The sequence below is a fragment of the Aquarana catesbeiana genome, linkage group LG12 (genome assembly GCF_042186555.1).
Source record: "Aquarana catesbeiana isolate 2022-GZ linkage group LG12, ASM4218655v1, whole genome shotgun sequence".
NCBI lineage: Eukaryota > Metazoa > Chordata > Amphibia > Anura > Ranidae > Aquarana > Aquarana catesbeiana.
In genome coordinates this window covers 205,292,056-205,307,585 of record NC_133335.1, presented here as the reverse complement: position 1 = coordinate 205,307,585, position 15,530 = coordinate 205,292,056, and the positions used below count along the sequence as shown (strand labels likewise).

At 40.9% G+C, this 15,530-nt stretch overlaps 1 protein-coding gene across 1 annotated transcript in view; it reads left to right on the top strand.

Annotated features, from left to right (window-relative positions):
• Positions 1 to 482: 482 nt before the first annotated feature.
• The window catches only part of VSTM2L (V-set and transmembrane domain containing 2 like), a 151,747-nt gene continuing 136,699 nt past the window's right edge, over positions 483 to 15,530 (top strand). The window contains exon 1 of the mRNA XM_073606542.1: positions 483 to 785. Within this exon, the coding sequence (XP_073462643.1) occupies positions 695 to 785 (91 nt within the window). The 5' untranslated portion in view covers positions 483 to 694. The remainder of the gene's footprint in view (positions 786 to 15,530) is intronic.

Below are 15,530 nucleotides of genomic sequence, written 5' to 3'. Positions count from 1 at the left end.
GCTAGGGGACACCACCAATAGTGTTAGGTGATACCACCACTAGTTTTAGCAGACGCCAGACCCAACACTAGAGGACATCACTGCTTGTTTTAGGGGTCACCACCACTAATGTTGGAGAACGCCACCACTAGTGTTAGGGGACAACACCATCTTCACATTTTTTTCTGTTATTATTAATTAAATTTAAAGATAATGAAAATAACGTTGTCACACACAAAGTTGTAGATATGAGGATATGTAGATGAAGTCTTCTCCCGATCATGACTCTGACCAGTAGAAGTCTATGAGATCAGCAGTAGGATGTCCCTGGAATAGGACTGCGGGGGGGGGCTCTCGGTGTGGACCACAAGGCTGACACTCATCAGACGTACACAGCGGGCGGTGAGCACAGATCTGTTTCAGCACCACGTTAGTGAATTCCGTACCATATCCTCCCATTGCCGAGTCCTCGTCCCGTCCCCCTCCCCGGGTGGGCTGAGCTGTCCCCGCACGGCGCTCCTCCTCTCCTACACCCCCTAATTCGGTGCCCCCCTCCTCCCCCCTCCTACACCGGGTACTGGCTCCGGAACGGGAATTTTTTTTTGTGCAGAGCCTGATCCCTCCGCCAGCCTGAGCTCACAGCACTAGCAGATCCATCCGCGCTGAGCGCATCCTGCAGTGGGAGAGCGGCCAGAGCCCCCCAGGTGACAACACCATGGGAGCCTGGGGACTGAGCCTGGGGGTCCTGCACTGCCTGGGGGTCTACATCCACCTCAGCCTGGGAGACAAAGACAGCACCGCCGATGGTATGTCACATCTTTACTGGAGTCCTCTTCTAGGGGGGGGGGGGGGGGGTCTGAGTTTTGGGGGGTCTCAGTTGTGTCTAGCTGAGTTATATGGGAGGACAGTTATAATGGGGGATGGGATAATTGGACATCAGTTTATGGTCACTTGTCCTCTGCTGTCAGCTGTCCTCTAGGTGAGTGGTGCTCTATGGGGGTGTCTTTGTATTGGGGTGCTCCACAGTGAAGAACCTGGGGTGTCATTACCCATGGCTTTACCTATAGGGCTCCATTAGCTGATTGGTATTCTTTTCCCAGGCTTGGGATATTTGGTGTGAGATGTTACATGTACCTGTCAGATCTCCTATTAGTTGTTTTCTGAAGTGGTGCTCACATGGGGTGTCTTTGTATTGGGGTGCTCCCCCGTGGCTTTAAATAAAGGGGTCCAGTAGCTGTTGGTCATCCTTTTCCAAATGCTTGAGATATCTGATGTGATCTGTAACATGGACCTGTCAGATCTCTTATTAGTTATGCTTTCTGGAGTGGTCCTCTATTGGGTGTCTTTGTCTTGGGGCGCTTAATGGTGAAGAACTTGGGGTGTCAGTGCCTGTAGCTTTACATGTAGGGCTCCAAGAGCTGATGATTATTCTTTTTCTAAATGCTTGAGGTATCTGATGTGAGCTTTAATATGGACAGCTCAGATTTGCTGTTAGTTATGTTTTCTAGAGTGATGCTCTATGGGGTGTTTAAGTATTGGGGAGCTCCATGGTGGTTTTACACATGGGGCTCCAGTAGCTGTGGGTTATTCTTTTCCAAATGCTTGGAAAGTTTGATTTGAAATGTATACCTGTCAGATCCTCTATTAGTTATGGTTTCTGGAGTGGTCCTCTATGAGGGTCTTTGTATTGGGGGGCTCAATAGTAAAGGACCTGGGATGTTATTGCCTGTGGCTTTACAGGAAGGGCTTTAGTAGCTGATGGTCAACCCTTTTTCAAAATACTTGGGGTGCTTAATGTGAGCTATAACATGGACACCCCAGATCTCCTATTAGTTATGTGTTCTGGAGTGGTGCTCCATGGGATGTCTTTGTATTGGGGTGCTCCATGGTGGCTTTACATGAAGTGGTTTCAGTAGCTGATGGTCAACCCTATACCAAATACTTAGGGTGCTTACTGTGAGCAATATCATGGACATCCCAGATCTCCTATTAGTTATGTTTTCTAGAGTGGTGCTCCATGGGATGTCTTTGTATTGGGGTGCTCCATGGTGGCTTTACATATAGGGCTTCAGTAGCTGATGATCATCCTTTTCTAAATGCTTGGGGTGTTTAGTGTGAGCTATACCATGGACATTTCAGATCTCTTATTAGTTATGTTTTCTGAAGTGATGCTTCATAGGATGTCTGTGTATTGGGGTGCTCCCTGGGGAAGGACTTGGAGTGTCATTGCCCATGACTAAACATACAGGGTTCCAGTATCTGATGGTCATCCTTTTCCAAATACTTGGAGTGTTTAATGTGAGCTCTAACATGGACATCTCCGATCTCCTATTAGTTCTGTTTTCTGAACTGTTGTTTAATGGGGTGCCTTTGTATTGGGGTGCTCCATGGTAAAGGACTCAGAGTGTCATTGCCCATGACTTAACATAAAAGGCTCCAGTATATGATGGTCATCATTTTCGAAATACTTGGGGTGTTTAGTGTGATCACTAACATGGACATCTCAGATCTCCTATTAGTTCTGTTTTCTGAAGTGATGTTTAATGGGATGTCTTTGCATTAGGGTGCTCAATGGTAAAGGACCTGGAGTGTCATTGCCCATAGTTTACCATATAGGGCTCCAGTAGCTGATGGTCATCCTTTTTCCAATTTCTTGGGGTGTTTAGTGTGAACTGTAACATGAACAACCCAGATCTGCTATTAGTTCTGTTTTCTGGAGTGATGATTCATGTGGTGTTTTTGTATTGGGGTGCACCACAGTAAAGAACTTTACACATAGTGCTCCAGTAGCTGATAGTCACCCCTTTTTCCAAATGCTTGAGTTGGTTAGCATGAGCTGTATCGTGGACATGTCAGATCTGTTACTAGTTATGATTTCTGTAGAGGTGTTTTATTGGGGAGACCTTTGTTTTGGGGTGCTCCACAGTGATTGGTCTGGGGTGTCAGTGTCTGCATCTTCACCCAGTGGGCTCCAGTAACTGATGATCATTCGTTTTCCAAAATCTTGGTATATTAGATGTGAGCTATAACACTGACAGCCCAAATGATGCTCTCAGAATATAGGATGCAAATTACATGCTTTTTTTAACCTAAGGTTGGAGTGATAGATTCCATAGAGGGGCTTTTCAAATGCAACTCCGTAGCCACAATAACATTTATTTTATTTCTATTTCCAGGTCTTGGGGGGAAACATCTTATCTCTGTATTGCAAACCACATTTTGTAGGTGATGGGGTTGTGCCTAACAGTTACTATGTTAATATTTTAAACATATTCATAGCTAGGAGATCTGCTATAAACAAATGTATGTAGTCATGTGTAGTCATGTTTCCAAATGATTAACAAGGGTCGATTAGCATTTCATCTAATGATGATGTAAGTTATGCAAGTTGGGACCTGGGAGCTGTGAGGCTAGGGATGGGTCTCTGATTTAAATAATGAATAAATACATTTAGGGTTTTTTAAATGATGCCTATAAGTCCGTATCTGCTGTCTGATAACATTAGTGACCACTGTGGTGATGTGTTAATGCAACTTGGCTTCTTGCAGGGATGCGGCTATTATTATAGTCTTTTTATTCCTGAGCTGCTATATCATATACAAGATAATAATATCACTTGCAGTATGTGTACAAATATAAGACTTCCCTCCAAATGTTCAGTACACTAGGAATGGAAGCTTCAGTTTATGAGAAATACTGGATGGACGAGCCGACGATAGACAATAGAATGATTGCTATTGATTGTCTTATAAGAACTGCCATCTTTTCAAATCCCACGATTATTTATGGTCATTACATCCCATATATAATGGGGCCATGGGGATTTAAAATGTTCTATTGCAGGATTAAAACTGGCTGGCAGTTTTGGTAAATCTGATGGTGATTGTTATACATCAAGAAGTTTGGCATTGTAGTTGACTGTGATTAATCTTGGTCTCATAACAGACAATCAAAATAGAGAGCAATAGCAAATGTAAATATTGACTTGCATTATTGTGTGGACATATGCAATAGCATAGGAAGAGTGTTTGTAGTGGGATAATAGAGTACAAATATAAAAAGAAATAAATATAAATATACAAATGATATAATATATTATTTATATTTTTTAAATAAGCAATACATAAATAATAAAATGAATGCATTGTAATGTAAGTAGACTACACAGAGGTCTACGTTATAAAAACTTGGCGGATGTTGTTTTGATTATGATAAGGTTGACACCAACTATGATACCAGAATTTATCAATTTATCAATTAATGTTCCTGTCGTAATAATACCTATATATTAGTAAGATATTCTGGTTAGCCCTCTCAGTATAACAACTATCATGACACATATTCATTGTATGCTAAGTAAGTAAGAATTACTATAATGTGCTCTCTTAGTGACTGATGCTGTTAGTACAGTAAAAAGAGTCCTTATTGACCGTGTGCTAAATATTATAGTGAGTGATGAGGGCTGTGTAATAAAAACAGGATAATTGATGGGAGAGGCAAAGTTTTTTGTGCTGAAGGGTGATTGATTGGGATAGTGCAGCAAACGTGTGCTGATTGATATTAGAGTGAACACGGTCATGTGATTAATACTGGCTTTATGGTGGAGATTTTAATCCTTTATCTTGGTGTAATTGGTGCTGATGATAATTAATGTCATTATGTGATTTCTGTGCGTGTCTTTTATAAATGTCAGCGGTTTATAAGTGACCATGTATGGAATGACATTCCTGTATTTCTGTATAGATTGATAAAGACATGAGTTTCTATTTCTAAAATGGATCTATCTATCATCTCTCTTTCTATTGGTCTACCTATAGAGTGTCTATCTATCTATCTATCTATCTATCTATCTATCTATCTATCTATCTATCTATCTATCTATCTATCTATCAATTGGTCTCTCCCCTCTCTCTCTCTTTTACTCCATGTATCTGTTGGTCTATCTATCTATCTATCTATCTATCTATCTATCTATCTATCTATCTATCTATCTATCTATCTATCTATCTATCTATCTATCTATCTATCTATCTATCTATCTATCTATCTATCTTTCTATCTATCTATCTATCTATCTATCTATCTATCTATCTATCTATCTATCTATCTATCTATCTATCTATCTATCTATCTATCTATCCATCTATCTATTGGTCTATCTATTGACCTACAGTACTTATCTATCTATCTATTGCCCCCCCCCCATCCCTTCTTTTTCTCCATGTATTTATTGATCGAACAATCTATTGATCTATCTATGTATTAGTCTTCCCCCACTTTTCTCTTTTTCCCTCTCTCTCTCTCTTTCTCTGTGTATCTGTTGGATCTGTCTATTGGTCTCTCTCTATATTTTTTCTCTTTGTATTTTTTGTCTAGTCTATCTATTCATCTGTCTATCTATCTATCTATCTATCTATCTATCTATCTATCTATCTATCTATCTATCTATCTATCTATCTATCTATCAGTTGGTCCCCCCTCTCTTTTTCTCCATATATCTTTTGATCAATCAATCTATCTATACATCTTCCCCCCCCCCTTACTGTTTTTCTCCATCTATTTGTTGGTCTCCCTATCTCTATCAGTTGGTCCCCCTCTCTCTTTTTCTCCATATATCTTTTGATCGATCAATCTATCTATACATCTTCCCCCCCTCTTTCTCACTCTTTTTCTCCATGTATCTGCTGGTCTCTCTCTCTCTCTCTCTCTCTCTCTCTGTCTGTCTCTTGGTCTCTATCTCTGTATTTTTTTCTCTTTGTCTATCTATCTATCTATCTATCTATCTATCTATCTATCTATCTATCTATCTATTTATTAGTTAGTCTATCTCTTGACCTACCTATCTATCTATTGGTCCCCCCCCCCTCTTTTTATACATGTATCTGTTGATCTATCTATCTATCTCATGTTGTAAAGCGCTGCGAAAACTGTAGGCGCTATATAAAACCTGTATAATAATAATAATAATAATTATCTATCTATCTATCTATCTATCTATCTATCTATCTATCTATCTATCTATCTATCTATCTATCTATCTCTTCAGCATTCGATTAGCTATTCTGTGTGTCCTATTCATTCACCTTTGCTTCTCTGCATACGTGTAAATGGTTTGTTACAAAGTATTGCAGTTTGCATGCAGTCACTCTGTAGGTGTAATTGCAGCAATTGTGCCGGCGATAAAAATGTTAAAATGGGGGAAGGGGTTGTGGTAGCTTGACTTTCTATATTTAAATTGGAGTTTATGTACCTACAGAAAGCAGCACTCTTTACTCCTTACATAGGGATGAGGAATCATAGAGACAGATTAAAGCATACAGAGATACAAGTGTAGAAGTGTAACTAAGGTGCAGAAAGTTCCAAAGAGTGAAATCACAAGGACTGTGAATTTAGTGAGGACGCGGGAACGATTAAGGAGCATATTTTTAAACCAGTGAATGGTATTTGCACTAAACATTCACTGGTGGTGAATCAATTATTGACATTTAAAACATGTGCAGTGAATGTCAGATTTGTAGCTTTATAAATATGCCTCTTGGTTTATGTGCATACAGTGACATAATGTAATCTAAATGCTTTAATTAACTTTAAGAGGCTAAATGGAATTGGCTAACAAGTGTTTTTTTTTAAAGGTGAAGTTGTGTGAAGATTGGAAATTAAAAGGCCGTGAATAATATGTGCTGTCTTGAGATGTCTGACATTGGGCCTCTTGCATATTGGGAAATAGGATCATTAATATCTCAGATACTTTGCCCTAATGGCATGAACCAGAGGCTAACAAGATGTAGTTTGTCCCAAGCTATATTAAAAGAGAAGTTTGGAAATTTTTCTTCTAATAATCATACGTACCTAGGTGGATGCTGCATCTGTCCCCCGCCGGCTCTAAGACTGAGAACTGAGCGATCAAAAACCGCTGATTGATTGGTTCTCAGAGCTGATTTCCTTTCCAACGCCATAGGCAATTGACTTGTCCAAACTGGCCCTTTTACCTGACCTGTTATTATAGCGAATGGGGCCGGCGGCTGCACCTAGATGCTCAGAGCCACAGAAGATTCCTGCCACTACAATTCACACCAGCCTAAATCACTGGCGTGAATGTAGCCTAAGAGGGTAATTCCCTTCACCTTGGGAGATTTCTAACTTCTTGTTGCATTTCTGGGACGGAAAATGAAGGGAAATCTCCACAACCCAGATAGCAAGTAATTGAGCTGCAAGTTAGAAAATGACTTGCTAAGCTATTGCTAGACTTGCAGGCTTCACAAGTTTGTTGCACAATTGCAGCAAGTCCACATTGCATGACTCCAGATCAACTTTCTTTGCAAACATTTTGCAAGTCTGCTGCAAGTTCTGGTTCTGTTATGTTGTGCAATAGTCATCCCACCACAGGGGTCACTGTGACTCGCAGAGCTCTTGCTGTAGACTCACCACTGCAACTTTGCTCTTGCTAGTTACTTGCCATGCAAATTTCCTGCAAATTGGAAAAGTGTCAACTAGAACTTGTGCTTCAAGTGCTCTGCAAGTGTACAACTTGCCATTGAAAATGTGCAGCACGTTAACAAAACTTACAAATTTGTGGCAAGTTCTCCTTGCTATCTGGGAATGCTACAGAGACAGTAAAAACGAAGGCCCCTTTCATGCGGTTGGACCGATTAGGTCCGTCTGCCAGCTTTTTAGGCGGACCCGATCAGACCATCCATTGCCCTCTATGGAGTGGCAGGTGTCAACAGACATGTGTCCATTGACACCCGTCGACATCCGATCCGATTCAGTCTGCTTAAAACGGATGGATGGAGGATCTGTTCTTCCTCCGTCTGTCGGATCGGATGACGGTTGGATAGAAATGGACAGGCGGTCTGTTTACATCCGACCACCCATAGAGACAAGCCGGCTGTGTCTCATCAGAGAAATCCCCCCTGCTGAGCAGGCGGATCTGCTGGAAGACGGGTGTGAAAGGGCCTAACTTGGCAGAGGTTTTGTAAACGTTCCCTACTCTACCCGCAACTAAAATATGTCTTGGCTATATACAGTATATTAAATAATAAAGACTACTTCTAGAATGTACTATTGGAGACAGTTTCCTGCCTGTCTTATTTGCAGAGATACTTCTCAACTGGACAGACCAGCAAACAGGAGATGGGTCAGCATTGGTTGGCCCAATTTTTGGGTAGTCCCCTTACCCAGCATTACCAATTTCCATTTAAACTGTCATGGCTGGTGTTGCAGTTTTTAGTTATAAAATATGTGGTATACACTGGTAGTACAAAGTTTTCTTTTTTTTTTTTTTAAATATTTACTTTTTAATTGTTTTTTTTTTTTTGTTATAGTACAAGAACAAGAAATAACAGATACAGTAAGACCTTGGTTTGAGAGTAACTTGGTTTGAGAGCGTTTTGCAAGACAAGCAAAATTTTTTAATACATATTGATGTGATATACAAGCGATGTCTTGATATACAAGTAGTGTCATATCAGAACTGAGTATAAAAGAGAAGAGAGGTGCCCCTAAGTGTAGCAATATGGTTACATTTAATAAAGGTACAACATTTAGAAACTCACATGGTTGATGATTAAAACAGGCACATCAAAGTATGCGGGCATCCGGGGTAAAGCTGTCCACATAGACCATCATAGTTACATAGTTACATAGTTAGTCAGGTCGAAAAAAGACACAAGTCCATCCAGTTCAACCATTAAAAAAAAAAAAAATATTGTACAATCCAATATACCCAATACTATACCCACAGTTGTAATATAGCCATCCTCCTCACCGCCATTGGCGTCGTCCCTTCCATGCTGCGCTCCACGAGCCATTCAAGCCTCACTTCGCTCTACTGCAGGGTAATCTTCCTGATCACGATTGCAGACTGACAGCGGTGAGAGCCGGCGGTGCGGGGGATGGTCTATGTGGACAGTATCAACCATGTGAGTTGCTAAATGTTGTACCTTTGTTAAATGTAACCATATTGGTACACTTAGAGGCGCCTCTCTTCTCTTTTATACTCTGGAGCGCCTGCTGGATTTTGCTTCTAATCCCCTTGTGGAGGCTGCCATTCGTGGATGGACATTTTATGGTTACGCAACCTATCACATTGCTATAATCTTTTTATATAGACTATAAACTGAAGGACTTATGAATAAATGGTTTTGGAACTAATCATTTGAGTTTCCATTATTTCTTATGGGAAAATTTGCTTTGATATACAAGTGCTTTGGATTATAAACATGCTTCCGGAAGGAATTATGCTCGCAATCCAAGGTTTTACTGTATGGAGACAATTAACATATTGTCAATAATAAAAGGCATAAAACAAACAAAGATAATTACTCATCCAAATTACCGAAGATGAAGCATATCCCTATAAAATACAGGGACACTACTAATATCAAAGAGACAAATGCAGACATATAAATTATATCAAAAGTATATAAACAAATTGATATTTTGTTCAAGTAAGATCATAAGAGAATCATCAAATAGCACTGGCTTTGTCTTAAATATCAAGGTGTATTTAAATGATCATTAATTTTTTTTTTTTTAAAAGAACAAAGCTTTCTTAAAGGTAATTTGTCAGATTAGAATAATTAAAGCTGACTTGTGTTAAAGATGTATGTCCCAGGGCTGTAATTTACGTTTGCTTTAGATTACTGAGTTTGGAAAAAGCGTAAATCAGGTGTCCGTCCATCCAGTGACTAACCAAGACATACATCAAGTATGAAAACAGTTCTGCCACTTGCACCTTTAAAAACAATTCAGCCATAGCAGCTCCTGTATTTCTGACCTGACAGGTTCCTTTGAAATTGTTCCACAGATGAAACCCTCTCATGCGCAGAAAGTCACAATTTGCATATTAGGAGGCTGGGTTCAGGGGCTCCTAGGGAGTTCTAAAGGAACTAAAATGGTTGAGCCAGTTCAGAGATATTCACAGCAGTATACAGTATACACTACTCTTCTGCAATACAATATAGTGTACATCCCCCTCCTGCAGCAGTATATGGAACCTTCCACCTTTATCACACCACTTTTTGTACGCATTAGTTGTGTTCCACTCTTGGCTGCGCTATGCGGGAGATTTACTAAAACTGGTGCACACAGAATCTGGTGCAGCTCTGCATAGTAAACAACCAGCTTCTACGTTTTATTTTCAAAGCTTAATTGAACAAGCTGAATTCAGAAGCCGATTGGTTATTATGCACAGCTGCACCACCAGATTCTGTGTGCACCAGATTTAGTAAATCAGCCCTTATGAGTCAGCTCTCTGGGCACCATGGGGTTTGTTTACTAAAACTGGAGCATGCAAAATCGGGTGCAGCTCTGCATAGAAACCAGTCAGCTTCCAGGTTTTAAAGCAAAAGAAGTGATCAAAAACATGGAAGGACGTATCCCCCGATGCAAAGAACAGATTAATACAGGTGCATGTTCTGGGTCTATCTGGTGAGTTCATTACCATAGGGGAGATTTCTCATGTGGTGTGGTGACGGGATTAGGGTGACCACATTTCCAAACTTCCATTCAGGGGCACCCCCCTGCCCCCCTTCCCAAAAAAAGATGAGGGGGGTTGGGGGAATGTAGTCTCGGGGTTGATGGGGAATTCGGCGGCAGGGGTGATTTGTCGGGTGAATGGCTGGTGTTGTACTACATTGTAATATATAATGAAATTGTTCAACTCACCATAATGCAGAATCAGTGGGGACCCTGAGCTTGTCACTTGCCACCTGATGCAGTGTGCCACTTGCCACAGTTGCCTGCCACTAGATGCAACTTGTTACTTGCCACTGGTTGCCTGCCCCCAGATGCAGCTTGCCACTTGCCACCATTGCCTGCCGCCAGATGCAGCATGTCACTTGCCACCAGATGCAGTGTGCCAATTGTAACCCATTGCCTGCCACCAGATGCAGCATTTCACTTGCCACCGTTGCCTGACGCCAGATGCAGTGTGCCACTTTCCACCTGTAGCCTGCCACCAGTCTGATACTCTGGAGCCCCGGGAAAGTGAACACCCCTCCCGCCACTGGCTGCTGTTACTTCTCCCATGCGGGGGCTGGGGGGGGGGGTGTCACATCTTCAGCTCTGAGGGTTTCATGCTGGGACCTGTAGTCCTTCACTTTTGGGGGGTCACATCCCCCCAAAAGTGAAGGACTACAAGTCCCAGCATGAACCTCTGATATCTAAGGATGTGATCCCCCCCCCCAAAATTGAAGAACTGCAGGTTCCAGCATGGACCCCTGAGAATTAAAGGAGTGACCCCATAGATTTCACATGCTAATGCAGGGACCTGTAGTTCTTCAATGATTGGGGGGGGACATCACATCTTCAGTTCTGAGGGGTTCATGCTGAGACCTGTAGTCCTTCACTTTTGGGGGGGAGGGTCACATCCCAGCCTGAACCCTGCCCTGATATCTAAGGATGTGTCCTCCTTCCATCTCATCTGTCAGTGTCCTCTCCTCTTCTGCAGACCCCTTATCTGCCTACTGTCCTCTTATGGGCCAGGGGGCAATTCCGGGACACTGTATTGTCCCAGAATGAGGGTGCCCAGGACCTGGGACAGACCGGCTAATTGCGGGATTGTCCCGGCCATCTAGATGTCACTCACAACAAAAATATGTGTGCATATAGCGTAATTCCGTATCAAAAGTTTTATTGACTCCAATCCCCCCCTGACAAATGTGCACTTACAATTGTATAAAATCATTAAAACATGTAAAATATCAATCCTGCCTTTCTCGCTTGTCTGTCTCTCACCACTCCATGGATCCCTCGAAGAGCGGTTGAGATGACCGCTGACAGACAGTGTAGGGAGCTGCGTGGTCACGCCCGGACGCGTTTCGTCATCACTTCGTCAGAGGGCGTGGCTGCACAGCTCCTTCCATTTATACACTGTGAGCGCCGGGTGTTAACCCTGCAATGGCTCGCTAGCTCCATCTAATAATAACACAGTACTGCGGGAGCACATATGTTTACACAACATCTCTGTGCAGACAACACAGATGTATAACTTATTACAGAATACCCATCAGTGTTTTTAGTCATTCTCAGATCTAAACTTAATGTTTCAATATTGCTGCCAACTCCAGATCGGCTACTGCAGCTCTAATTACCCAATTGAGTCCTGATGAATATCATTCGATCAGGATCGTATCATGCGTGGACTCATATTGTTAAATAATAACATAAACTACATTTTGAATGAATATTCGGTCCCGCAACAGCAATGCTACTGTGATACAACAAGATGATGCCTTGCTTGCTCTCAACTGGCCATTTAGCCAAAGAGATGACCTGCCACATATATAGAAAAGGTTTTTAGGGATAGCTTTAGATTATTGCTTGTCCCATAATTATTTCTGGTATGCTGGTAGGTTTTTCACTTAGAAGAGAGGCGTAGCAATGGGCGCCAGGATTGTATCGTGTGGATTCATATTGTTAAATAAGAACATGAACAAAATTTTAATAGAATATTCAGTCCCGCAACAACAATGCTTCAAACCATATTAAAATAAAGAGAAACATGAGATCATTAAAATACATAAAACCACATTATTAGAACAACATTTCACATTGCTAGCAGCATTAATTTTAAACGAAAAAAATAAAAAAATTTATTCAGCTTAATAAGTAAACCATTAAATCAATTAAAATCTACTTAATTAATAGTCACTAATGAAACAGTTAGGGTCCAATTCCACATTCGTTCCTTTAGGACAGGGATATGCAATTAGTGGACCTCCAGCTGTTGCAAAACTACAAGTCCCATCACGCCTCTGCCTCTGGGTGTCATGCTTGTGGCTGTCAGAGTCTGGCTATGCCTCATGGGACTTGTAGTTCTGCAACAACTGGAGGTCCGTTAACTGCATATCCCTGCTTTAGGACATAAAGTGTCAGTTAAATAAATCCACTTCTTTTCACACTTTGAGAGCTCTCTGACCCTATTATTTCCTCGCCGCACTGGATGCATTTTTTCTATGCCCCCAAAATGTTTGCATCCAGAAGGGTTCCTATTGTGTTTACGTCAAAAGTGCATTGACGCACTGTGATCTTTGTACCCTATTTTAATATTAATAATATGTTCGGATACCCTTTTACACAAAGTTTAGTTTGGCCAATATACAGCAGGTCGCACGGACATTGAAGCGCATACACCACATGAGTTGAATGACATGAGATAAAATCCCCGATCTCAAATGATTTCCCATTTGTTGTAGACCTAAATTCAATTAATCCTCTTATATGTGTGTGCACCTGTCGACATGATAGACATCTTCGACAAGAATAAAATCCTGCTTTATCCCAAAACATCAGAGGTTTGGTAGGTGGGTCTAGACTTTTTTTTACCACCTTATCACCAAATGACGGAGCCTTTCTATAAATGAACACTGGGGTGTCCTTTTATGAAACTGAGATCAGCGGCGATCCCGAGTCTCACCGCTGATCTCAGCGCTTTACCAGTTTATGAAACTGAGATAATCAGCGGAGAACATGTTCTCCGCTGATTATCTCAGCACAGTGAGAATTCACAGAAACGGCCAGTTTATGAAGGTGCGATCTCCACACCTCACTGGCGATCTGTGACAGAATTCTCACTTTCTGATTCACCATTTCAGAAGTGGAGAATCAGAGTGAGAAGCCTGAAACTGGCTGATATTCTGGAGAAAGAAAGAAGTCTTTTGACTTCTTTCTTTCACCAAACAGTCAGAGCACACCTTCCCCACCATTACACACCCCAAAACCAGCAGGATAGGAATTTATAGTGTATATATATATATATATATATATATATATATATATATATATGTATGTATATATATATATATATATATATATATATATATATATATATATATATATATATATACACATCTATATATATATATATATATATATATATATATATATATATATATATATATATATATATATATAGCTATATATAGATACATATATATATATATATATATGTATCTATATATAGATATATATATATATATATATATATATTTTTTTTAGATGTTCACGTCTCTGGCTGGGTTCACACTTGTGCGATGCGTGAACCAGCGTGATTCCTGTGCAGGTTTTCACATCGCACCTACATTGACATCTGCGCACCACTGCGGGTGTCAATGTAAAGTTAATGACACCCCCAGATCATCTCACACATCGCAGTGCGAACTATGTAAGGGTGCAGGAATCGGATCGCATGGGTGTTCACACCCATGCGATCCGATTCCAGTGTGGACCAAATAAAGGGTCCTGTACCATTTTGGTGCAAATGCAATATGATTTAGGGCCAGTTCCCACTGCTGCGGTGTCCGAGATCGGATGTGATTCGCACCGCAGTGCAAAATCACATCCGATCTCTGTGCGATGCGATTTCAGCCATACAGATAGTATTGCTAAATTTGCATTGCCCTCGGACCAAACTCTTACAGGACCCTTTTTTTGGTCCACAGCAGAATCGGATTGCATGTGTGTTCACACCCATGCGATTCGATTACTGTCCGAGTTTGCAGATTGCACTGCGATATGCGAACTGATTTGGGGGTGTTAACTTTTAGGCCCAGTTCACACTTGTGCGATGCCGGACATCGCACAGGCATCGCATGTTATTTGCAGCACACTGCCATTCACATTACATGCGATGTCTGTGCGGTGCGATATCAGCTGTACAGATAGTATGGCTGATATCGCACCGCATTCGGTGCAAACACGCACAGGACCCTTTTTTCTGTTCGGACCAGAATCGGATCGCATGTGTGTTCACACATATGCGATCCGATTCATGTCCGAACTGTCAGTTCGCAGTGCGATATGCAAGCTGATCTGGGGGTGTCCTTAACAATGTATTGACACTCCCCAGCGATTAGCATATGGCAGTGTGAACTGACATGCGAGTCGGTGCGATGCGGGAACCCGCAGTGGATTCGCAGTGTTCTCGCATCGCACCAGTTTATCAATTTTTATGTTTATCTATAATGAAATATATTTTATTTTAATTTATTAATAAATATTTATATTTGTATACTTTATTAAAATTATTTTTTTAATGATTATAAATGTATTTTGCATTTATATGAATGGTGTATAGCTGCAATACATATGTGCATTACATTCATTTACTATACACCATTCACATTTAAATAGGGACATGTATGATCTTTAAATATTGATAAAAACAATGTTTTTTTTATAATTAGGTTAATGTATATTGTGTAGGGGGAATTTATCTTTATTATTTTATTAATATGTTGGGGAATAATGTGTGCTGATTTGTGTTAAACTTTTGTATTTTATGGTTCCTCATCGTGTAATCCCGCTATATCACACGAGAATACAATGAGAGGAGCCATTCTCAGGAGTTCCCGGCGTTTGTAGATCGCTCCTCAACTCAACATGAGAAGCGATCTACACACTTTCATAAACAGGCACTCAGAGGAGAGCGATCTCCTCTGAGAATGCCTGAGAACTGAAAAGCGGTATTTTACCGCACTTTCATAAAAGGACACCTGGGTCCTTAGATATAGCTCTCCTCAACATTTTATCCATACCCTGTATCGCCA